Source organism: Amorphotheca resinae (assembly GCF_003019875.1).
Source record: "Amorphotheca resinae ATCC 22711 unplaced genomic scaffold M430scaffold_6, whole genome shotgun sequence".
NCBI lineage: Eukaryota > Fungi > Ascomycota > Leotiomycetes > Helotiales > Amorphothecaceae > Amorphotheca > Amorphotheca resinae.
Window position 1 is genome coordinate 1,193,858 of NW_020194476.1, and position 21,183 is coordinate 1,215,040.

The 21,183-nt window shown below is 50.0% G+C and overlaps 9 protein-coding genes across 9 annotated transcripts; 7 read left to right on the top strand and 2 right to left on the bottom strand.

Annotated features, from left to right (window-relative positions):
- Window positions 1-224: 224 nt before the first annotated feature.
- On the top strand, window positions 225-2,893 carry M430DRAFT_66589 (hypothetical protein; the record flags this gene model as incomplete). Its single annotated transcript, XM_024869235.1, has 5 exons — window positions 225-603; window positions 665-817; window positions 874-1,917; window positions 1,973-2,760; window positions 2,815-2,893. Exons 2-5 carry the CDS (start codon window positions 713-715, stop codon window positions 2,891-2,893), a joined length of 2,016 nt encoding a protein of 671 aa, XP_024720937.1. The 5' UTR covers window positions 225-603; window positions 665-712.
- A 380-nt stretch (window positions 2,894-3,273) lies between these two features.
- M430DRAFT_139939 (hypothetical protein) lies at window positions 3,274-7,914 on the bottom strand. Its single transcript, XM_024862636.1, has 4 exons — window positions 7,709-7,914; window positions 7,488-7,598; window positions 7,352-7,407; window positions 3,274-7,304 (listed from the first exon to the last, which is right to left on the bottom strand). Exons 1-4 carry the CDS (start codon window positions 7,743-7,745, stop codon window positions 3,597-3,599), a joined length of 3,912 nt encoding a protein of 1,303 aa, XP_024720938.1. The 5' UTR covers window positions 7,746-7,914; the 3' UTR covers window positions 3,274-3,596.
- A 580-nt stretch (window positions 7,915-8,494) lies between these two features.
- Window positions 8,495-11,843, top strand: M430DRAFT_121216 (hypothetical protein). The gene is made up of 2 exons (XM_024861799.1): window positions 8,495-8,669; window positions 8,738-11,843. Exon 2 carries the CDS (start codon window positions 8,748-8,750, stop codon window positions 11,502-11,504), a length of 2,757 nt encoding a protein of 918 aa, XP_024720939.1. The 5' UTR covers window positions 8,495-8,669; window positions 8,738-8,747; the 3' UTR covers window positions 11,505-11,843.
- A 596-nt stretch (window positions 11,844-12,439) lies between these two features.
- M430DRAFT_42248 (hypothetical protein) lies at window positions 12,440-14,739 on the top strand. The gene is made up of 3 exons (XM_024867541.1): window positions 12,440-13,217; window positions 13,274-13,495; window positions 13,544-14,739. The coding sequence occupies exons 1-3, from the start codon at window positions 12,771-12,773 to the stop codon at window positions 14,597-14,599; spliced, it is 1,725 nt and encodes a 574-aa protein (XP_024720940.1). The 5' UTR covers window positions 12,440-12,770; the 3' UTR covers window positions 14,600-14,739.
- Window positions 14,740-15,080: 341 nt separating this feature from the next.
- On the top strand, window positions 15,081-15,805 carry M430DRAFT_139945 (hypothetical protein; the record flags this gene model as incomplete). Its single annotated transcript, XM_024862637.1, has 2 exons — window positions 15,081-15,458; window positions 15,572-15,805. Exons 1-2 carry the CDS (start codon window positions 15,360-15,362, stop codon window positions 15,803-15,805), a joined length of 333 nt encoding a protein of 110 aa, XP_024720941.1. The 5' UTR covers window positions 15,081-15,359.
- A 295-nt stretch (window positions 15,806-16,100) lies between these two features.
- Window positions 16,101-17,059, bottom strand: M430DRAFT_35075 (hypothetical protein; the record flags this gene model as incomplete). Its single annotated transcript, XM_024866672.1, has 1 exon — window positions 16,101-17,059. A coding segment is annotated over one exon (550 nt), but the record flags the coding sequence as incomplete, so codon positions are not given.
- Window positions 17,060-17,838: 779 nt separating this feature from the next.
- On the top strand, window positions 17,839-18,530 carry M430DRAFT_276126 (hypothetical protein). The gene has a single exon (XM_024865670.1). It carries the CDS (start codon window positions 17,914-17,916, stop codon window positions 18,178-18,180), a length of 267 nt encoding a protein of 88 aa, XP_024720943.1. The 5' UTR covers window positions 17,839-17,913; the 3' UTR covers window positions 18,181-18,530.
- On the top strand, window positions 17,938-18,642 carry M430DRAFT_276130 (hypothetical protein). Its single transcript, XM_024865671.1, has one exon. It carries the CDS (start codon window positions 18,315-18,317, stop codon window positions 18,537-18,539), a length of 225 nt encoding a protein of 74 aa, XP_024720944.1. The 5' UTR covers window positions 17,938-18,314; the 3' UTR covers window positions 18,540-18,642.
- A 388-nt stretch (window positions 18,643-19,030) lies between these two features.
- Window positions 19,031-20,418, top strand: M430DRAFT_101850 (hypothetical protein; the record flags this gene model as incomplete). The annotated part of the gene is made up of 3 exons (XM_024860749.1): window positions 19,031-19,114; window positions 19,164-20,098; window positions 20,154-20,418. The coding sequence occupies 3 exons, from the start codon at window positions 19,031-19,033 to the stop codon at window positions 20,416-20,418; spliced, it is 1,284 nt and encodes a 427-aa protein (XP_024720945.1).
- Window positions 20,419-21,183: the final 765 nt, after the last annotated feature.

Consider the following 21,183-nt stretch of genomic DNA (forward strand, 5'->3'; position numbering starts at 1 on the left):
GGTATTTACTTGTTCATTCCTAAGGTGCCTCCAGGACTCATATTCACCCACTTATTAGTTTGCTATTATTTGTTGTTTGTTGACGCGGGCGCGAGGGCAAAAAAACCGTACATCATCATCGGCACCCGGTGACTCAGCCAACCTGAGGCAGCGAGAAAATAAACCGAAAAGTAAAAGTAAATAGTTCCACGCCAATCACCAGCCACTCTGTATTTTTGTTTCGACGTGCGCGCGCAGAACGCATCTACAACTTCCAACTCCTTCGATCCCTCCCTAGAGACACCAGACTGAACCGCCCATCGCGAACTGTATGCTCTCTTCCAATCTAACCTCGCAACGGACTGTCGGTCTTACTCCCCTCGTCTCGAAACTCCCCTGCTCTCCCGCATCTTCGACTGGCAGAAGCTCGGCAGAGTCGAGAAGGCTCGATTAACGGACGGCGCGCGGCGCGAGCGAGTCTGGATTGAATCCCTCGCGACACCAGACCCAGCAATCGCCATCATTTGGCCTGCACACAATTGAAAAGAAGAACACAAGAGAAGATAGGAGGAGAGCGACAAAGAGACCGGCTCTCCCCGCTATCCCCTCCCGCACGGGCTGGTTGTAAGCAAGAAAACGCCCCTCTTCTCGCCATCGAGGCTTCGCTGACCACCTATTTGCCTAGGCCCTTCAGATATATGATAACCTGCCTTGCAACCCTCGACCGCCCATAATGCCTCCCTCATCCAAGCGTGCTCAAAGAGTCCGCCGTGACGTTAATAAAGACGTCGATATTCCGGACTCCTCTCCCTCCCGACCGGCGAAGAGAAGAAAGAAGGCAGGCCGATCCCCACCCACCACCACCACCACCCGCATTTACTGACTGAGGCGAAGATCGCGGAACCCCTCGAGAAACCTGCTCCAGAACCGAGCAAGCTACCACGAGACCGATCTGGTATTCCAATGACTGATGACGAACTGATCACTGCTGTTGTCCCTTTTCTAGCCATGCCGCCACATTTTGTGCAAGCCAGCCAAGATCATGCGAACTCACTCCACGAGAAACATAGCAAGGCTGGGGTTCAAGCGTACGCAAAGCTTGCAGGGAAGGATTGGACATTCTACGTGAAACAGCTCCGGAACAATATTGGACGGCCGCCAGAGGGCTCCAATCCTCCACCCGGACAGCGGGCCTCTCCCCAGCTTAACGGAGGAGCCCTGCCGGATGCTTCGGCCGAAGAGAACAGAATCCATATTGACCTTGGTCCTAGTAAGATGGTTTCTAGACTGCACGCTGAGATATATTTCGACCCCGAATCCGAGCGATGGAATATCCATGTCAATGGGCGCAATGGGATTCGAATCAACAACGATGCTCTTCGACGGGGGCAAAAGCACAAGCTTGTCAGCGGCGAAATAATTGAAATTGGCGGGGTCGAGATGATGTTTGTTTTGCCCGAAGAAAACGGAAGTCTCAAGATAAAGCACGAATACCTGCTAAGAGCTGGCCTCGTCCAGACGGACGATGACGAGACCAACGATGGAGAGCCTGCTGTATCGACCTCTCCAGCTCGCCCCTCCTCATCCGGGGTGGCCTCCTCACGTGGTCAGAACGGCTTACCCGGCCCCCTGCCAATTGCCCCGGCTCCCCCAGACTACAAGAGACCCGGAACTCCTGTCAGTGCTCGCACCAAGGCTCCATATTCTACCGGCAAATCTCCGGCTTATGCCAATGGAGGCACCATCCTCATGAATGCCGATGATATTGATCTGAGCCTCGATTGCAATCAGCACATCAAACCTTCTTACAGTTATGCACAGATGATCAGCCAGGCTATTCTTGATACCGAAGACGAGAAATTGAATTTGAATGGCATTTATAATTACATCATGGATAAGTACGCTTATTACAGGCATCAACTGGGTGGTGGCTGGCAGGTGAGTCGCGCTTGCATCCAGGACGTTCGTTACATTACATGCTCATTATTGGTAGAATTCTATTCGTCACAATCTGTCTCTGAATAAGGCCTTCCACAAGGTGGCACGCACGACCGACGAACCGGGCAAGGGTATGAAATGGTGTATTGTCCCTGAGGTCCGTGACGAGATGGCAAAGAATTGCGTCCGAGGGGGACGTGGTGGCCACCGAGGTTCTTCCGTACCAGGCTCGCCCAGTAGTCTTGGGTATTTGACACGAGCTTCTAGAGATACACCAGGATCCGCCCAAAAGCGGTCACCACGCTCCAGGTCACCCCAACTGAGCTCATATCCGTCCAACGCTCCGCAGTTTACACCGGATAGGGGGGGAGGCGTTTCGACCTCTCTTCAAGAGCACCTTCCTGGTGATGGCAGCCCGTTACCACGTCACAGAAGACCACACAGCAATGCGTTCGGTCTTTCTGACAATATTCCAGGCTCCCCCCCGGTACTCTCTTCTTCATATTTGCAGGAAGACGGCAATTCTCTCGTTACACCCGCCCCCCACCGTGTCCATCCTCGCCTGGCGCCTCCAAGCACGGCACAGAGACCTAGTCAGCACATGCCTACAAGTTCCCCAGCTCCATTCTGGAAATATGCCGATATCGGAAACACACCCCTGAGAGGGTCAACTTTCGATTCAAGTCCTATAAAAGGATCAAATGCCGCCCCTGCTATGCCGCCAAGCAGTAGTCCAGGTCCTGCTCTAACTGCCAGTCCGACGAGAAATGGGCTTTCTGCGAATCGAGACTTACCGAATGTCGAGGAACTTGATGATGATGACCAAGGTTTCGATCTTACTAAGTAATACCACATTCAACCATGCCATGTAGTAATTATCACTGACGCAATAAGCAGGGGCTTCCAAAGCATCGGTGCCTATCATGCACCCGCTAATAATGGTATTGCTGTTGCCGGTGCTCTCAGGAGCCGTTGATGATCATTTTCCATAATGAACACTCTCCTTTCGGAACATGCCCATTTTTCATATTTCGGGTGGTAGTAGACCTCTCAAGTATGTTTTTGCACCTTTTCCGGTACATAGGTATTATCGTTGAAGTTTGCAATGAACATTCAGGCGTCAAGGCAGGCGAATATTTCCTCGTCTTTACTTACCTGCATAGCGAGGACATGGTCTATTTAGATAACCGGGGCGTTTATGAACTGGGAGGGTCTTTATGATGAATGATGATGGGATGTGGGAATGAACTTTTGGACCGTCAACAGGACCGGGATGTATCTATCATACTGTTGTAGCCCTTGCTTTTCTCTGCACAATATCAGAGAGAATACACAACACACAGACATTCATGTATTCGAGCCTAGAAACAGAGCGTGTTATGTAGGTATGCTTCAGTCTTTGTAGATACAGTTGTGTGAGCGAAGAGTTTTCTTCATTATGATCAAACGGGATATAAGACCCGATACTATTTTACAATATTCAAACAAGATAACGGAGCCAGCAGCACCTAAGCTGTGAGAATATAGAGGCACAGGGGAGACTAGTGCATGTACAGCCTCAAATCCCTCGAGTCACACTCAAGACCTCGAAATTAAAACACCGCCCAATGCATGCTCTCCTGTATTTTGGGATCCCTCCTATGCACGTACGTATATGCGCATAAATGTCAATACATCAATTATTTACCCGCAGAAGCTGCACCTCCTCTCCTCTTGGGGTTACTTCTTCCAGGCCGTTTCTTAGCTGGTGTTTTGGTTTTCTGATCATTGCCCTCAATGAATTTCAAAAGCTCATCTATACTTCGGGAATCAAGTCCCATGGAGTTTCTCGGATCACGACCGGATGTAGCTTGCGCGGTTTGACCAACTTGTGGCTGAGGATGTGTTTGCCCAAGTGTAACATGAGGGGATACTCTGATTCCGGCACGGATACGCCGGGCTTGGACGTCTTTGGCGTGTTTTGCGATGGAGACAGCATTTTGAGTCAGCTGTTCGAGCCAGCTTTCGGCTTCCTTGGTGTTTTTGTCATTTGCGCCTAATTCGTTGAGGAAGATGTTGTAGGACTCGCGCATGCGGTTGACAGCGCCCTTGGAGTCTTGGTCTAAAGCTAAGGCTTGGGCCAGTTGGAATAGCAATGTTGCAGCATTGATAGACTGCTTGCCATAGACGTCCTCGCAGATTTTGAGGGATGCTTCAAACCAGAGCCGTGATTCGTGGTATTCTTTCAGGTGTTGGAGCATTACCGCTGCGTTGTTGATGGTTGTGATGGAATCCGGATGGTTGGGTCCGTAGATCACTTTCCAGAGCTCCAGCGCGTGCCTCACATAGCTCAAAGCAGTCTTGGTATCCCCATTTGCGTGCCCGAATAGTCCCAGATTGAGATAGCTTAGGAGGGTTTCAGCATTATCGACGCCAAGGGTTCTCTCCGAGACAATGACCGCCTTGCGAGCAAGTTCAACAGCTGCTTCTTTCTCTTCTAATTGATAGTACAACATCGACAACGAGTTATACACTCGGGCAACCTCGGGATGGATGATGCCATAGATCTGCTCGTGTAAAGACAGGGATTCGAGCAAGAGCTCTTGTCCAAGCTTCTTCTGGTTCTGCATGATGGAAATCCGACCAGCTTCGAGAGCTTCTTCTGCCAAGGAACTTCTTGGCGAGGCTTCTTTGATGACTGGGACAACATTGATAATATCGTCGGGAGTGAAGGTAACCGGTGGAGCGGTGCGTGCGGATGCGACGGAAGCCGGAGAACCATCACGGGCCTTCTTCTTCTTTTTGCTGCTAGTGCTGTGTCCGTTGATGCCATTCTCTTTAACGGTAGAGCCGTTAGTCGGCACCGATTCAGCCACACCACTTGCAGTCTCGGGAGTGAAGCGGTATTCCTTCATCTCGAGCTGCAGCCCGAGCTTCAAGGATGTCTCTCGGAGCAGTTGGAGTGGCTTCATGTCGGCAACCCAAGTCTCTTCAATGGTGTATCGGTATCGCTTGAGGATCTGTAATTCGATCTCCTTTTTCAAGCTCTCCGGAGAAACGTCCCGGAAACTTAAGTCGGCTTCTGGGTAGAGTCCTGCCAGGCTATCGTCGATCTCAGCTTTGGGCTTCGGGTTAAGACCAGTTCCAAGCAAGCAGTTGAGAAGGTGAGCGATACATGACGCAGTCAGTGGGATTGGTAAGTATCGCAAGTATTTACCTGCCACATGCTTGAAAGCTCTTGAGATCATCTCCTGAATTGCGAGAACGCGCAGGGATTCAAGTTTCTTGCCTTCAGCAAGTTCAGCAACCTTGCCGAGATATCTAATGTTGATACCTCTCTTGTGAAGCAATCGGCTCAAAGATTGACCATCCATTGGGAACCCAACATCACCTTCCTTGAGATCGTGAATCATTTCAGGTAAAACGGTATCGCGAAGGAACTCGCAAGCAAGTCTTACATCCTTCTCATCCTTTTCCCACTCTGCTTTCTCCTCGTCGGTTCGTGGTTCCTGTCCGCTAAACGCATCTGGGTTAAGAGCGAAATGGAAGTTCGAGATGTCAATCCTCTCCTTGTCGAATTCTGCCGCTTTGCTAACCTCCGTAGAGGTCTCATCAGACTTGCTGTCCTTGCCTTCGGCAGGAGTGGCAGAATCATCAGTCGGTTTCTCTTCAAGATCCTTGGTGGAGTCGGAAGTAGCCTTCTGGGCTTGACGCCTCAGTTCCAACTCCGCATTTACCCATTCTCGCATCTTGCTCTTCCAATAGGATTCAACAAGCTCTGGCCTCAGAACGGTCATCCTATGAGGATAGGCCGTATGGCTTGCACCATTGGTTTGTTCAGGACTGTGAATGGCAGTTCCGCACTCCTCCATCCATAGAATATCCAGAGGGGTGATGCGATATAAATCAAGCACGTACTTCCTGCCGTCTGTTCCGAGCAATCCCTTCGTCTCCACGCTTCCCTCAAGCTCATGGCGTTTGCCATCTTTATCCCAGACAGCATGCTTCTTCACTCTCAAGGCCTTTGAGAGCTTCTCAAATACTGGCACAAACTTCTCGTCCGCTGCGACGACGTCCTTTCCATCAACAGCCCCATAATCGATCTGATTCTCGCCCGGATCTCGCTGCTTGAAAATACCAGGGACAATACTTTGGCCGACAAGTCGCTTGCCTAGATAGTCTACAACCACGGTCCCAGGCGTGAATAGACCATCAATGTCTAATTGATTAACCATGCGAACCCCCATAACGTCTTTACCTGTGGCGACTCTTGCGGCTTCATCCCCGCCTTCCGATGCGAATGTGCCGACGCCGTCAGCCCCAAAGGAGAAAAATACATTGTTATACACAAAAATCTGGGCATCTCGACCCTCGGTAGGATTAAGAGGAGCTACCTCACCCCTCGCAACGAGTACAGCGCCCCGTGCAGCCGCATCAGTATAGTCGGCAAAGAGCTTTGAGGTTAACCGCTCACGGAAAACACGATCCTGAACAGTCTCCCTAGGCAATTCTCGCGTGGATTGAAATTCCTCGTTCCAGTCCCTTAAAGTCTCTGTGTTTTCAATCCCGCTTATCAGGTAGCTCTCTTGTGTGCGCGTGATATCAGATTGATGTGGCACGAGGGGAGATGAAGAAGCCGGGACGATCCACGGATTAGATGGGGTCGCGTTTGTAATTTGGAATGTCGCCAGTGGTTCCTTCGAGTTGTTGTAATCTTGAAGTTTCTTGAATGACGCATCAAATGAGGCCGACAACTCTTCTATTAGAGTCAGTAGCGAATGTGCCGAGTGAGCTTTTGGGGCGGCTCGGGGCGAGGGGTCAAATTTGCTGTTTGATGATTTGTTGACGTAGAAGCCAGAAACGTGGGATGTGATCTGGTATTGCTCGCCTTCATTGGTGGTTACCTGGAGATACAGAAGGTGGCCTTTCTGTCTGAGATGGTATGGCGGAGGGTTCCAAGGGGACACGGATATGGACTTGACGGTCTTCGGAGCGGATTCCTGGACCCGGGGTAATAAGGTGGAGAGCGAGCCAGCAGCCTGGAAATCGTATCCAGACATTGGGTGACCCACCGCCGCTCCTTGCTCACTGGTCGAGGAGCTAACAGCCGTGACGGAGTCATGTAGGGACAGGCCAGACAGGATGCCATGTAGCGTATCTGTCCGGTCCCCAGCAGCACCGATCAGTTCTCGCACTCTGACAACATGCAGCCTCGCCTCTTTCTCGGTATATGGATCTTCCACTAGGTGTAGCTCCGAATCATTTGTCAACCCATTGACTTCGGAGACCTGAACAAAATCGTTGATGCGTTCCCCCTTGTGTTCGAGATGGAAGCACGAGTATTGGAAGGTTCCTGGAAGTTCAATGATCGATTGCCGAACATCATGGATTGCCTCTTGAGAGGAAACCTGCCTATGTCAGTAGGATGCCACCTATGGCGGCAGGATCGGCGTACCATGATCTGAATCTTCTTCGGCTCGTGGGGGAGGTGTACGGTCAATTGGAAGATAGCTTTTGGTTATTGTTAGCTGGGACATCTATGCCAATACGAGTCTGCAAGCGATGGCACTTCCAGCACAGGGTGGTCGTACATTCACCGCCTTGCTCTGCTCCATCCTCCGCAGCATGGCTGTCGCCGTTTGTCGTCGCATGATCAACATCAGCAGGTTTTTGTGAATTCCCGGTGGGGGTATTCGTCGTTTCTGGAGAGATCAGGCTCAGTAAAGGATTGGCCACATCAAGTGAAAAGTTCCACCTTATAATTGGGCGTCCGGCAATGGATTCCAGGGAGGAGGGGACATTTTGCACATACCGGTAGAAGCATTAGGAGCGTCATTCATTTCTGCCATTGTCGATGACAGAGCGCGCTCCAAGGGATTTATAAAACAAGCAATGGAAGGAGAGAGAAAAAGACAATGGGCCTTGAGATGCACAGACTTCAGAGGAAGAGATGGAGACTCCTGACAGGAAGAGAGTCGGTGCTCAGGATAATAATACAATGCCAATAAGGAAATGCAGTATTTTATTTCAACTGGGAAACATTTTTTTGCTGGGCCATGGGAGGTCCGGCTTATCGGCTTCGGGACAGGTTGCTTACCTAAGCAGCCGAGTAGGGGCGAGAGGATATGGGTATTCAGGGGGTTAGTTTAGTGATTTTTATTAGGTATTTACTCTATTTACCAATTTACTATTTAATTCTCAGACGCGTCCGATGGGAGTTGGCCTTGCGGAATGCTCTAAGGTACAGGGAGGGAATGCAGCTTAAGCTCCATATGTGGTCTCATCCTCTTTTCTCTTGGTACCGATGTGCAATCCTGACCCTCTGGAGCTCCAAATGGGAGAAGGAAGAAGGGGATCGAGATGTACATAAGTGGCACCTATCGCCCTCCGTAGGTACTGTTCCCCTTACCACCTGCGGTCCTACGGCAACCGGGTTGCCACGGAGTAATAAATAAACGCGGGACTCGGGAGATCCATTCCCCGAAAATTCCCGTCTACAACTGACCGTACCTGAGGCGCCAAGGCACCCTAATACATTTCCCAGGTCGGTAGTTTGTTTATATTTACCGACTTCATATATTCCGTAGGCACATAACGAGTATCTACATACAAACCAAATCATTGTCATTGCTACATTACCCCACAAACAGCCTTGGCGCCAGTTGCTTCTATTTTTCCTAATTACTTACCTCCCCAACTTTTCTATATTGGCTGCTGCTCTCCCACGAACCTTCTTTGCTCATTTGCCATGAAACTCGAGAATATCATCCTTAGTAAGTCAGCTCGAGAGACTACTCGAGCCCTGCGGACTACGACCACCTCAGTATTGACGCCCTATTAGAAAATCTACTATGGGAATAGAGACACTCGCTTTGGAATTTGAACCTTCAGGTTTTACTCCCGTACGACGGCGTCTTTCCACGGTAAACACTAGACAAGCACATGGCGATCCAGAACAGGAGTGGACCGCGGCGAGGTGTAATCGTTTACTTCGAGCCTTGACGTCTAGAATATCAATCCTCAAGAAGGACATTTCTCGATTCCAGTCTGCTGCTTCGTCGAGAAACAATGTGGTGGAGGTGAAAACTGGGGCAGGCCAGAAGCGTGGGAACACTCCGCACAGTGATATGGATTGGACTCGTCCCAAAAAAAGAATCAAACGGACATACTCAGGTCGTGGCGGGAGGGCAAGTCATGACCGCCGGGGCGTTTCTGATGGAATACAGCCGTCCGTGAAGGATATAAGACGTCTGATACCCGGAGATATCTCCGTGCCCACGCCCATACTCAATCGCGCAAGAAGGGGCCTTGTGGGGAGTCAATATACTGCTTCTGTTCTTGATCATCAAGACATCCAACCGCTAGATAACAAGGGAAAGAAACGCCTTAAAGCCAAGGATAGAGATGCACATTTCCAGCTTTCCGAGACGATGCGAGAAATACGAAGGAATACACCCTCTACTCGGTACGCTACTTACGAAGGAATTTACTACGGACTGGAGGCGTTGCTCAAAGTAACTGCATCGGATGGGCCAGAGGTGAAACGACAGGGGCCCCGGTCATTGCAGTCGATGTGCCTAGGAGCTGTTCCACGTTATATTGCTCAGGAAGAAGCGTTATTGTTGGTTCAGCTGGAGGAAACTGGTGGCAAGTCAGCCATCAATAGGAGAGACGTTTCGACAGAGATTTACGATGATCTGGAAGCTTTTGGATCAATGGGACGTGGTTGGAAACCTCTCAGGACCATTGTACGGTCACATGGGATCCAAGTCATTTGCGAGGCTATGCAGGATGGCTTGCTCGACGTGGAATTCTGTGGAATTTTGATCACACTTTGCGTTAATATGTCCGCAACTAGAGAGGCCGAAATACTACTCTCAGCGCTCCTATCTGTTGGAATTTTCCCTGAACCGAAGACCGTTTTCACTCGATTCGATGATGATATTGCGACTCGACCCCTATCAATATTCTGGAATTTCGTAGAACACAGAAGTTGCTTCTCTTATCAATATAGGCAGCTGGCAACTATGATCGCCGATGGCCTCCTACCCATCGGCTGGTTAGCAACCAAAGAGTTTGTCACATTCTGGACGAGAACTATACAGGAAATTTCCCCAGACTCGACAAATCCAGATGCTATCAATTTTTTGAATACAGTACTACCTATGCTTGCTGCTTATGGAGACAGTGCTGGTAGGACTGGGCGGGTTTCCGAGACTGTAGAGGCCGGTCTTCTTGAAGCAGTAAAGCAAGCATTCTCAAGTTTGTTGACAACTCTCTCGGCTATCGTAATCCTGAGCAAGGAGAACATGGTCCCGATAGAAGAGACAAAAGCATCCTCTTCTAGCTATATGGAAGTTGTTACCTTGCTCCAGAGCTGTCTGATACAGTGGAAGCTCTGTCGCGGGTCTAATATTACGGGTACTTTGTTGGCGTTTGCAATTCTCGTTGTGGAATCTTCCTATGGAGACCCTGCACGCTTCGATGCTGATCTTGTTGATCTCCTTTTAGAAAATTTACGCCAGACCAATCGTTCTACCCGGTTGTCAGCAGCTCTTGATGGGCTTGTTGCATTCGTATGCTCCATAGCTCGATGCTGTGGCAGAGGAGCCTCAAATTCTGGTTTTGAATACCTGCAGCATTTGCATATGTTACTGGAGGGTTTTGGAGACAATAAAGGGCCAGGTGACGGACAGATTGTGCAGGAGATAATCGTCGATAGCGCGTTTGCTTTTGCGCAGCAAGCTCCAGGCCGGAAACATCTTGAATATGCAGCAAGAATGGAGGCAAAGTTCCACGTTGTGAAGCGTGAATCGATGCTTGCCTCGCCAGTAGGATCTTCTACTGGTAGGAATAGCGTTGGTTTTCGTTGGGAGGAGGGTATCAGCGAATGGGTCGCAGCTACTCCTGCCATGAGCTGCTTGAAATCCCACAAAGCCACAGAATACTCTATGGACGAGACCGAGTGCGACACACCCTCTTGTCCTTCGGCTTATCGACAATTGCCTAAAGATTCAGTCCCAATAATCTTGAAAGCCCGGCCGACAGATTCAGCTGGTCTTGATAGCACTGATCAGTATAGAAACATGCGCCTTCCCAGTTCTCCCGGACACGGATCGGCCCAAACATACGACAGCTACGACGCTGAAGACGATTTCATCACTACTTCCCCGAGAAGTAAAACTGATTCTGGAACGGACCACTGTGAATCTGACGACGAGCTCCTTCCGAGTTCTCTCCAGAGCCAAACTCTACATGCTAATGATTCATTCTCCTCAACTGCCCTCTCATGGGCATCGGCTTCGAGCAACAAATCCATATGTCGTCGGTACGTGGACCGGGCTCCGAGGTTGAGCAGAAGGATACTCCGAGACAGTCTACAGTGGCAGCTATTCGATGAAAGCGATGATGAGCTCAGTTCCTTTCCAACCTCATCTCAAAGCAATATGGCTTTGCGAGATATCACAAATCTTGTGGGTGCAAATGCAAATGCAAATGCAAATGCTAGTACTATGTGCCGAGGAAAGCGGTCATCAGAACGACTGAAGTCAATTGGGGGCTTTGGAGAATCCCTCCTTGGCGAAAGCGAGGACGAATTGTGTATCTGATGCCCCAGAACAGGATAATCTTGCTTGAGGGCTTCTTGGTTATCATGTCCCTGTAGTGGTTGGCTGGAACGTGTTCTGCAGCATCCACGCGTACAGACCGTAAGCGTCTGGTTTCTAAGCCGTGATTGGGCGCCGCCGTAGGCCAAGGCAATGCGAGGAAATCCGCCTCGATATCCAGAAAAATACGGGTGACTTGGGCGAGGTAGTACAGAGGGCGTTGGCTGCTTGACTTTGTACATATGCTCGTTTACCCTATCAGATAGCGTACATACTGGATGGATACTGTTCGTCGCAAGACACTTGACAGACTTGACAGACTATGTGAGCCGTGTTCCCAGGCGCTCGTCCGCTGCTTGACTATTAGTGACATTGTGTATAGCAAAAAAAAAAAAGGAGGTAGGTACATGAGCGGTGTTTCATGGCTGCGTAAGGTAGAGCAGGGTGCTGTAATAGAATACCCAGGGATTCTGCATTTCTCCACGGCTCTTTTTTCCAGCAATGTCAAGTGTACATTCACTTCCCATCCACCGCGCCACGGTACTCTGTACGTTATGACACGGAGTAGATACTGTGTACCTAGGAAGTGAGTATAGCAGTCTGTATACGCCTGAATCGCGCATAAGCAGAGCAGTGTCGAGTCGTCGATCGTTGACGTGCCTAGCAAGGGGTCAATGTCAATTCCAAGGGGCTGGGTGGATACAAGGAGATAGCCGCGCACGGTTGATAGGTACGCACCAACCACTCCGTGGACGTCTCGGCTGGCCCCGCCATGTGTCAGAAACAATAGCGGGAAGGCCGCGTAGATCTAGCGGACCTCCTTACTCTACAGTCCCCGTCACCACTCTCCTCTCCCTCGTCTCCCTCCTTTCCTCACTCCTCCTCACTCCTCCTCCCTCCTCCTCCCCCTCCGCCTCCTCCCTTCGACTTTGTCTTCGTTTTATTTCGTTGATTCCCATTTTCCTCCCCGGTGGAACAATTTCTCTTCTCTCCTCTTTTCCCTGCCCTGCCCCGCGCCTGACTGGCCTCGACACGCATCACTCCTACTCGAGTATCCCCCGTCAACGGCCCAGACCACTGCTCCGTTGACCTCCTTGATCTGTGCTCCCACGAGCTTATTTCGAATCTTCTGTTCTATGCTGGCCATTCACAGAATTATCTCATTCATTTCCTCTCGATTTCTTCGAGGCTGTCCATCCTTCGACTTAACGCGACCCGTTTGACACATCGATTGTGTCTTCTCCTTCGACCGGATTCCTGACCGTCAAAATGACGGCTAGAATCAGATCAGCTCAAGCGCCAGCCGCTGTACTCAACCAGGAGTTTTACAACTACATCTTTGTCATCCTTGCTTCTCTAACTGTAGCATTGGCGCTCTGGAGGGTCGGCATTGAATCGGTCAAGTACGTACGAACCTTGACGTGCCTTAACAACGAAACACAACGATATTTCGCCAGACCTACAGGAACATATGCCAGCTTCAAGAAGCATCTCATCTACGCGCCTGTCCTAAGCAAGCGACACAACAGAGAGTTCAGGCTCTCAGCAGCTGTAAATGTAGGAACCTTACCTACCCGACTGCAACTGTTGTTCCTCATGTCATACTTCGGGACGAACATTGCATTTTGCGTCGTCAGTATTGACTGGAACCAACCATTAATCACGGCTGCCAAGGAGTTAAGGAATCGAACAGGTGTGCTTGCCATGGTCAATATGGTCAGTCACGTCCTGTGCTCACGCTGATCGTTCATGCACTAACATTACTTATCTAGGTTCCGTTATTTATCATGGCGGCTCGAAACAATCCTCTAATCAATTGGCTCAATCTGTCTTTTGATACCTTCAACTTGTTGCACAGATGGTTCGGAAGGATCGTCGTCTTGGAAGTTCTGGCACATGCCATTGCATGGGCAGTTTCTGAAGTCAGTTCAGCTGGTTGGTCCGGAGTTCAGGAAGCAATTACGAAAGACCCAATGATTATGTTTGGATTCATTGTGAGTAACCAATGGTCAACGTCTGGAACTTCTGCTGATAGTATGTAGGCTGTTGTCGCCGGCATTGCAATTGTTATCCAGGCAAACTCAATCTTCCGACATGCGTTTTATGAGGTCTTCAAACACCTTCATATTGCATTGGTCATACTTTCGATAATTACCATTTGGTACCATTTAAAACTGGCCGGTCTACCACAGATAAAACTTCTCTATGGCATTATTGCGATCTGGGTTGCCGAGCGTGCAACTCGAGTGCTCAGAGTCGTGTACCGAAACAGAGGAGGCACGAAGGCATTGGTGGAGGCTCTACCAGGGAATGCCTGTCGCGTAACTATCAATCTGCCTCGACCGTGGACCTTCAAGTCAGGTCAACACGCCTACCTTTACATGCCCAGCATCGGATGGTTGGCATCACACCCATTCTCAATTGCCTGGTCCGAGGAAGTGGAGAATCTCAGCGACGAGAAGCTAGCTATGAACCGCCAGGATATATTAGCGATGCAACAAACGAGCATGTCGTTTATCATACGTGCTAGGACAGGATTTACCAACAAGTTGTTCAAGAAGGCGGAAGCCTCTCCTGATGGACGCTTCTTCACCAAATGCTTCGCTGAAGGGCCGTATGGGGGAATGCATATGATGCATAGTTATGGCACAGTTGTGCTGTTTGCAGGTGGAGTCGGAATAACACACCAAGTTCCTCATGTGCGTGACCTTGTTGCTGGCTATGCCAATGGTACCGTGGCAGTCCGAAAAATCGTTTTGGTCTGGATCATCCAATCCCCAGAACACTTGGAGTGGATCCGGCCTTGGATGACTTCAATCTTGGCTATGGATAAGCGCCGTGATGTACTTCGCATCATGCTCTTTGTCAGTCGGCCCAGATCAACGAAGGAGATCCACAGCCCCTCGGCAACTGTACAAATGTTTCCTGGACGGCCGAATATTGATACTTTGATAGACAAGGAGATGGAGAACCAGATTGGAGCTATGGGTGTGTCGGTGTGCGGGAGCGGCGGCTTGTCAGATGATGTAAGGAGGGCCGTCCGTGTCCGTCAACATGCTGGTAATGTTGACTTTGTCGAGGAGGCGTTCTCATGGTAGACTTTAGGGCCATCCCTTAGGACGCAGGGAGGGCTTGGATGCGAATGTTTGGCTATGGCTTTTGCCAATCTTGGCCGTAACTACAGCACGCCTTTCTTTGGGCAAGCATGAGTTCTTTGTACATTTGTAGGGATAGAGGTAAAGCGGGAGTTAAGGTAGCATCGAGGCATTCCTCATGAAAAATGCAGTGCAGTACATGGCATAGAAGTGAACATGAGGTCGACTTGAAGTGAGGCTCTTCAGTGACGAGAGCAACTAGTACCACCTATTTAGTTCCATGGTGAAGGGGCCCAAAGAGCCCCTTGAATCCTTTGCCACTACCTGGCACATCCTGTTCTGCGCTGCTGCTGCTCGAGCAAACCCGGTTCTGGTGGTTGATGCTGGGTGGCTTATATAAGCACTCGTTGTACCGCACATGCCTCAGCTACAGTACCGTATCAGCTGCAACAACGATAAGAGAGGAGCCCCACCCACTCCGACCTCCCTTCACCTCCCCCTTCAACTCCACCTCCAACTTAACTCCCTTTGCATACAACAACCAAATACTCAAGTACCCACTTGCTCAAGGGCATCTTAACCACCTATCTCAATCCAGCCATAGAACAGTCCAGCGGGCAACAGTGCGTCTCTGGCAGCTTCGTCGATCAAGTCAGCTCGGCGTCCAAGCGATAGGCATCTCAGCTCGAGCTGAACAACACAGAGGGGAAAACATCTGTCCTCAAGTCTGCGCAACTTGCGCAGTGCGGTGCCGACCTCCATCATGGGTCTAGCATACAACGTCTACCTGAACAGCAACAAGATCTATGGCTGCAAGAACTGCAAAGCTCATCTGGCTAATCATGAGGACATCATAAGCCGGGTATGTTGGTGTAGGCCGATCTGTCCGGCCTAACGTATCCATCATCCACCCCCCTCAAATGCGCGCCCCTGCGTACGTTTCACTCCTGGGGCACAACTAACTGCTTGCCGCAGAATTTTCGGGGCCAGCACGGCAAGGCCTACCTGTTCAGCACCGTCGTCAACGTCACCGCAGGCGAAGCTTCGGAGAGGAATATGACCACCGGGAGACACATCGTGAGGGACATAACATGTCGGCAGTGCAATGAAACGGTAGGATGGAAATACGACAAAGCCTTTGAGCCGAGTGAGAAATACAAGGAAGGGAAGTATATTTTGGAGGCGGAATTGCTGTGTAATGTTACGTGAAGGGAACGAAGGGCTAAACAAGGAGCCCGCTGGGAAGGTTTCTCACAAGGAGTCAGGACAGGGCATTTCTGCATATCTGGGGCGTTCTCGGTGGCATGTGAGATCTTGAGCGAGTTTGAGAGAGACGACTATCAGGTTAATGAAGATTATATTTTCCCGTGCCGTTGAACAGCATGGGCTTCATGGTTTACCTCCTCGTTGCAGCCTGTTGGCTGTACCAAATGACCGTGAAATCAAGATCCGTCCAAGGAGTCTCATCTGGAGCACAGAGGTGGATATACGCCAGCCAGGCCTACCATCAATTTCAATTTCAACGATCCACGAGGCTTTAGGATTACCAACAAATTAAGTGCCAGTCTTGGCGAAAGACTTGGATTTCGATATATCATACAAACCTACCTACGTAGGCATAATCGGCTACCTGGCTTGCACTTCCGCAAGGCAAATCAACCCTTGGATAACTCTCCACCCACCGGTACGTAGGAGCTCGCAGAGCATTTAAGTAAACATGTTCCTCTGCCTTTTGCCCATACAACCCTATCCATTTCTTGATACTCCCATGTCGGGTTTTGGGGCGTGGGTCTCTGTCGAAGCCCAAGTTATAGTCAAGCCATGCAGTGGCCTGCCGAGCACACGGCTTGCGGCTTGCGGCTTGCGGGCTTTCTGTATAGTCGAATTTCACTGTGATTCATCCCAACCAGGTATCAGTTCTGTCTGGGTTTGACAATACCATCATGCATGATGTAGTAAACGACAGTGCTATCATCGTGCAACGTGGCAAGGAGCAGCCTCTTCTGCCGATTTTTGCCTCGCCATTGGCGCCCAACAACATTTGCCTGTTCCTCGTGTGAATCGTTGTCGCCTGGCGGTACAGTCTCAAGGGCATCGAAGATAGCTGCCAACTTCGCCAAGCTCCACTTCTCTTCCCAGTGACTTGGCAAGACCCATTCCTGCTCTGGAGACTGTTCAATGGGCTTGCCAGCCTCATGCTCCGCTTTCAGAATCTCTACTTGCTCATCAGGATGTATATAGGCCCTTTTAGGTGGCAGACCGGAGACCACGGGTCGAGGGAGAGGCAGACCGGTCAGCGTTGAATGAGTATGAACAGACAACGAGGTCCAATCATGTTGGTATTGCAGGTTGTGGAGAACGGACGCCGCCAGGTGATGCAGGTGCGGGGGGTGTGATAGATCTTGTGGGATATTCGAAATATCGTTGTTGGCCGGCAGTATTGCCTCGGTGGTGGTAGTCATGGTGTGATTGTTGGATTTCTTTTCTGTTTTCTCGAGCATCTGTAGATATGTGTGATTAGTAAGCAGCCGCCTAGCCAAAGCTTTTTGGTGTTGTGGGGTCACTTCAGCAGATCATACCTTACCTCATGCCGGTAGGTTCTTCGCCAGTACAACTGCCTCGCACCTTATCGTACCTTATCAACCTGAACTCATGCCAATAAAGCAGCTCTCCTCACCTTTCCGAACAGGATGCTGGAGCAGATTTCGTTCAGGTCAGATTCGGGTATGATAACCTCTCTGTTGTCCCTAGGTACAGTATAATCAGGAAAATAAGTGATCCAAAAAAACAACAAGACAAAGAGCACGTGTATTTGTTGATACTTTTCATAGAAGCTTAAGTATATACGTCTCTTGCAAGCTACGCATCAACCCATGAAGGTTCTCCTCTGGTTTCTCAAAACGGGGAAGCTCGCTGCCCAGCGAGGACCTCACTAGAAGGGCGGGCTCAGGGAATCTCAATAGGCCATAGGGAACCAAAGCTCGTCACCAGAGCGCTCCAGAGACGGTGGGAGAACCAGAACAGCAAATACTTGGGGCCAACCCACCAATTTCCACACCAGGAATTACAATATCCAAAGGATATCGAATCAAGTCTCAGACGAAGATAAGACCAAATCATGATGCATCAAAATCGGACGCCAGATTCAGTACGACCACTTTTGATAATGGTAATCAATTTTCACCAAAACATTACCTTGGGGGAAAGCACAAAACCTCTTAATCATGTTTTGGGAATTTTTTGCCACTCCGATGGACTTTTGATACTCTCTATGTAAGACCTTCTTCTCCTTGTGCTTTTGTCTTTCCTTTCAGGACATGGCCCCCACATCTAACGTTGATCTTTGGTCCCTCTTGGTAATAGCATGGGGCGGAATGCATTTCTTATTGCTATGCAATGCATCACCAGCCATGTGTAAGCCGACGTGTAATGATGTTGAATATTCCCGAACAATCTGGATTGAACTTGATTCCCAGATCTTGAATGCACACCTCTGCTTGACGGGTTTTGGGATGGCGATTCCGCGACCTACCTATACTACTTACTTCAATTTAGGATCGGAAGGAATGAGATCGGTGTTCTAAGGCTTGGAGGCATCAACTGTGGATGGTTCAGACTAATAGGATCTCAAACCCTCCCAGAGCGGGTCCCGCGGATATCAAAGCTGAACTTGCTAGCATCCCGGAGGATAGAACACCGTTCATTTCCTATTACCAAGATGGCAGACGTCACTGACAGGTATTCGCCTCCCACCGCCATGTGGAAACTCGATTTCGCCATTTTGATGATACGGTATCGAATATCTTTCGGGATTCATGTGGGGTTAAATCGACATAAGCGTCCGCCGTGGAGTACGGGTCTATTCGTGGCCCTCGCATGTATTGTGGTTGCTTGTGCTGGTATCGTGAGTTTTGTGGAAGGACAAAGGGACAAAGGCTATTGAGGGTGTCCAATCCAGTAAGAGCTTTGGATTACCACGTTGTATCGTTACTGAACACACTATTGATCACTGAATTAGGTACAGTAGTTTCAATAATACATAGGTCTCTTTTGTTCTCCTTTATGATACAGACCACAGGACTCCGGAGTACCTATAGGAAGTACCTTGCCCGAGGTACCCTGGGCACGGCTAACGTCGGAATAATTGTGGGCCGACCCAGTAAGCAGCGTCCAGGCCCTTGGCAACCGCTGAGCCGCCTCATAGCCCCGGTAGCCGCGGCCTAAGAACAAGGGATACAGTATCCACATTCCACATTCCCCGTTCCCCGATCCATTACACATCTACATATCACGCACAAGAACACGTTAATCGACCTCTTATCTGTCTTTCACCTCCTGCCATTTACAATACGCTCATGATACCTAGGAGCTGCGCTCTTTTAACCACGCCCATCCCATCTTCCCGGCAGAGCGAGGACTAGGCTCGTCATCAGCATGGCTGTCAAGGCCCTCGTCCCGCTGCTGGTCACCTTGATGCTGGTGACCGGCGTCTGCAATACCCTCCTCACCAAATACCAGGTACATCTATCGCCTATCCATAAGCAGTCCTTTGCTAATAGTAATCCAGGACAATATTTGCATTCGCGACTGCGATGACCCCGATCCGAAAAAACACAAGATGTTCGAACAGCCTGTTGTCCAAACAGCGCAAATGTTCATAGGAGAGATGGGCTGCTGGCTTCTCGTCGGTATCTTTTCCCTTTATCGACGATATACCAAGGGCTCCGCGCCAGATGCAGATGGCTATCAGCCTGTTAACGGCACAGAGAATGGAGTCGTCGACGACCATGATGCCGATAGTATACGTAGCACTGCGCCGCTAAACCCAGCCGCTAAACCATTGGAACAGAATGTTGAGGACAGAATACCGTTGGAGGGGTGGAGGGTTCTGCTATTGTCTCTTCCTGCCATTTGCGATATTTGCGGGACGACCCTTATGAATGTCGGGTTGTTGTTTGTGGTCCCATCTATTTACCAGATGACGAGAGGAGCTTTGGTCTTGTTTGTTGGGCTATTCAGTGTCATTTTCTTGCGGAGGAAGTTACACCTCTTCCAGTGGTTTGCACTGGTCACCGTGGTGCTCGGTGTGGGGATTGTAGGGTTGGCTGGGGCCTTGTATAAGGATCCCAAGGCGGCTCCCTCAGCACTTCTGCTTGCCAGGGAGGCTGTTACTATTGTTGCCAGGGAAGCAAGAACACCGGAGGCTCTTCGAGCCATCATTGGCGTCTTCTTAATTGCTGGAGCTCAGATCTTCACGGCATCACAGTTCGTCCTGGAGGAACATATATTGGAGAAATATGCTTTGGAACCCCTCAAAGTCGTGGGGTGGGAAGGGGTCTTCGGTTTTTCGATCACTGTTGTGGGAATGATTATCCTGCATCTTGCTATTGGAAGGACAGAAGCAGGGAGGTATGGCTATTTCGATGTGGTGGAAACTTGGAGAGAAATCACTCAATACAGGAGTATTGCCATTTCGAGCGTCCTGATCATGATCAGTATTGGGTAGGCCGTCTATCTATTCATCTCCTTTCAAGGACTTTACTAATTATTGTATCAGGGGTTTTAACTACTTTGGACTGTCAGTGACGAGGACTGTAAGTGCGACATCCAGATCGACTATCGACACGTCCCGGACGTTATTCATCTGGATCGCATCATTATTTCTCGGATGGGAAACGTTTAAGTGGCTCCAGGTTCTGGGATTTATACTGTTGGTTTACGGTACTTTCCTCTTCAATGGTCTCGTCAGGCCACCATTGAGAAGTTGTGCCGAACGCGATACAGAAGAACTTCTTCCGGAAGAGCCAATAGAGCATGTATAAGTAGAGCGCTAGGAGGCACATCCTATTCGGCGTTTGATAGACGTAGGATAGCAACAGAATCACAGTATTGGATTGATACCGTGCATTCTAGCGAGCATCCAGAAAGCATGTGTCCCAGCCTGATTCGGTACTAGCGAGGGAGAATCTAATAAGGTTATCCTGCGGAGGATCGCGATCACTTGAACAGATCCACTTCCACCAATTCAGTACTGTAACCCGCGTGTTGATACAGTAGGCAGAGGAACTCTGAAGAGTAGAGCGACACAGTCTCCATTACCCAGAGAGCTCGAGACCATAGATTGCTTGAATCGGGGAGAAATTGCGAATGGCCAGACGGAAATGACTAGCTGCGTGGGGGGGCGCAAGTGGACTGGCCGACTCCCCGATTCGCGCAAGGGATAACTACTGGAATCTGGACGTGAAGATCAGGGTCAGACGATACGAGCGAGACACGGGCTGATCAGGTAAATAGCTCACGGATCCCGTCCGCAGCGCTGTTGGCTCTCGCGTGGTCGACGAATGAAGAACTGCAGATTGCAGATGCAGATGCGGCTCGACGCCTCAATCGATGCGGCTGTGGCCACGGCTGTGCGCGGGTACACGTTGGTTGGACTGGGTGCGCGTGTAAGCTGGACTCGGGAGTGGTGAGAGGAGGATGGTGAGAGATGGTGAGAGGGAGGGGAGGAGAGGAAGAGGAGGAGGAGGAGGAGGAGGAGGAGGAGGAGATGATATTGTCGTCTTGATCTCTTGGAGGACGCTACCTGG

Excerpts from the sequence above, each read along its gene's own strand:
- M430DRAFT_139939 (XM_024862636.1), bottom strand. The coding sequence starts at position 7,745 with ATGGCAGAAATGAATGACGCTCCTAATGCTTCTACCG. Across the intron at positions 7,408-7,487 it reads AGCAGAGCAAGGCGGTGAAT|CTATCTTCCAATTGACCGTA; the intron begins GTACGACCACCC and ends AATAACCAAAAG. Across the intron at positions 7,305-7,351 it reads CGAAGAAGATTCAGATCATG|GTTTCCTCTCAAGAGGCAAT; the intron begins GTACGCCGATCC and ends TGACATAGGCAG.
- M430DRAFT_121216 (XM_024861799.1), top strand. The coding sequence starts at position 8,748 with ATGGGAATAGAGACACTCGCTTTGGAATTTGAACCTTCAGGTTTTACT.
- M430DRAFT_42248 (XM_024867541.1), top strand. The coding sequence starts at position 12,771 with ATGACGGCTAGAATCAGATCAGCTCAAGCGCCAGCCGCTGTACTCAAC. Across the intron at positions 13,218-13,273 it reads TGCTTGCCATGGTCAATATG|GTTCCGTTATTTATCATGGC; the intron begins GTCAGTCACGTC and ends TTACTTATCTAG. Across the intron at positions 13,496-13,543 it reads TGATTATGTTTGGATTCATT|GCTGTTGTCGCCGGCATTGC; the intron begins GTGAGTAACCAA and ends GATAGTATGTAG.
- M430DRAFT_276126 (XM_024865670.1), top strand. The coding sequence starts at position 17,914 with ATGGCCCCCACATCTAACGTTGATCTTTGGTCCCTCTTGGTAATAGCA.
- M430DRAFT_276130 (XM_024865671.1), top strand. The coding sequence starts at position 18,315 with ATGGCAGACGTCACTGACAGGTATTCGCCTCCCACCGCCATGTGGAAA.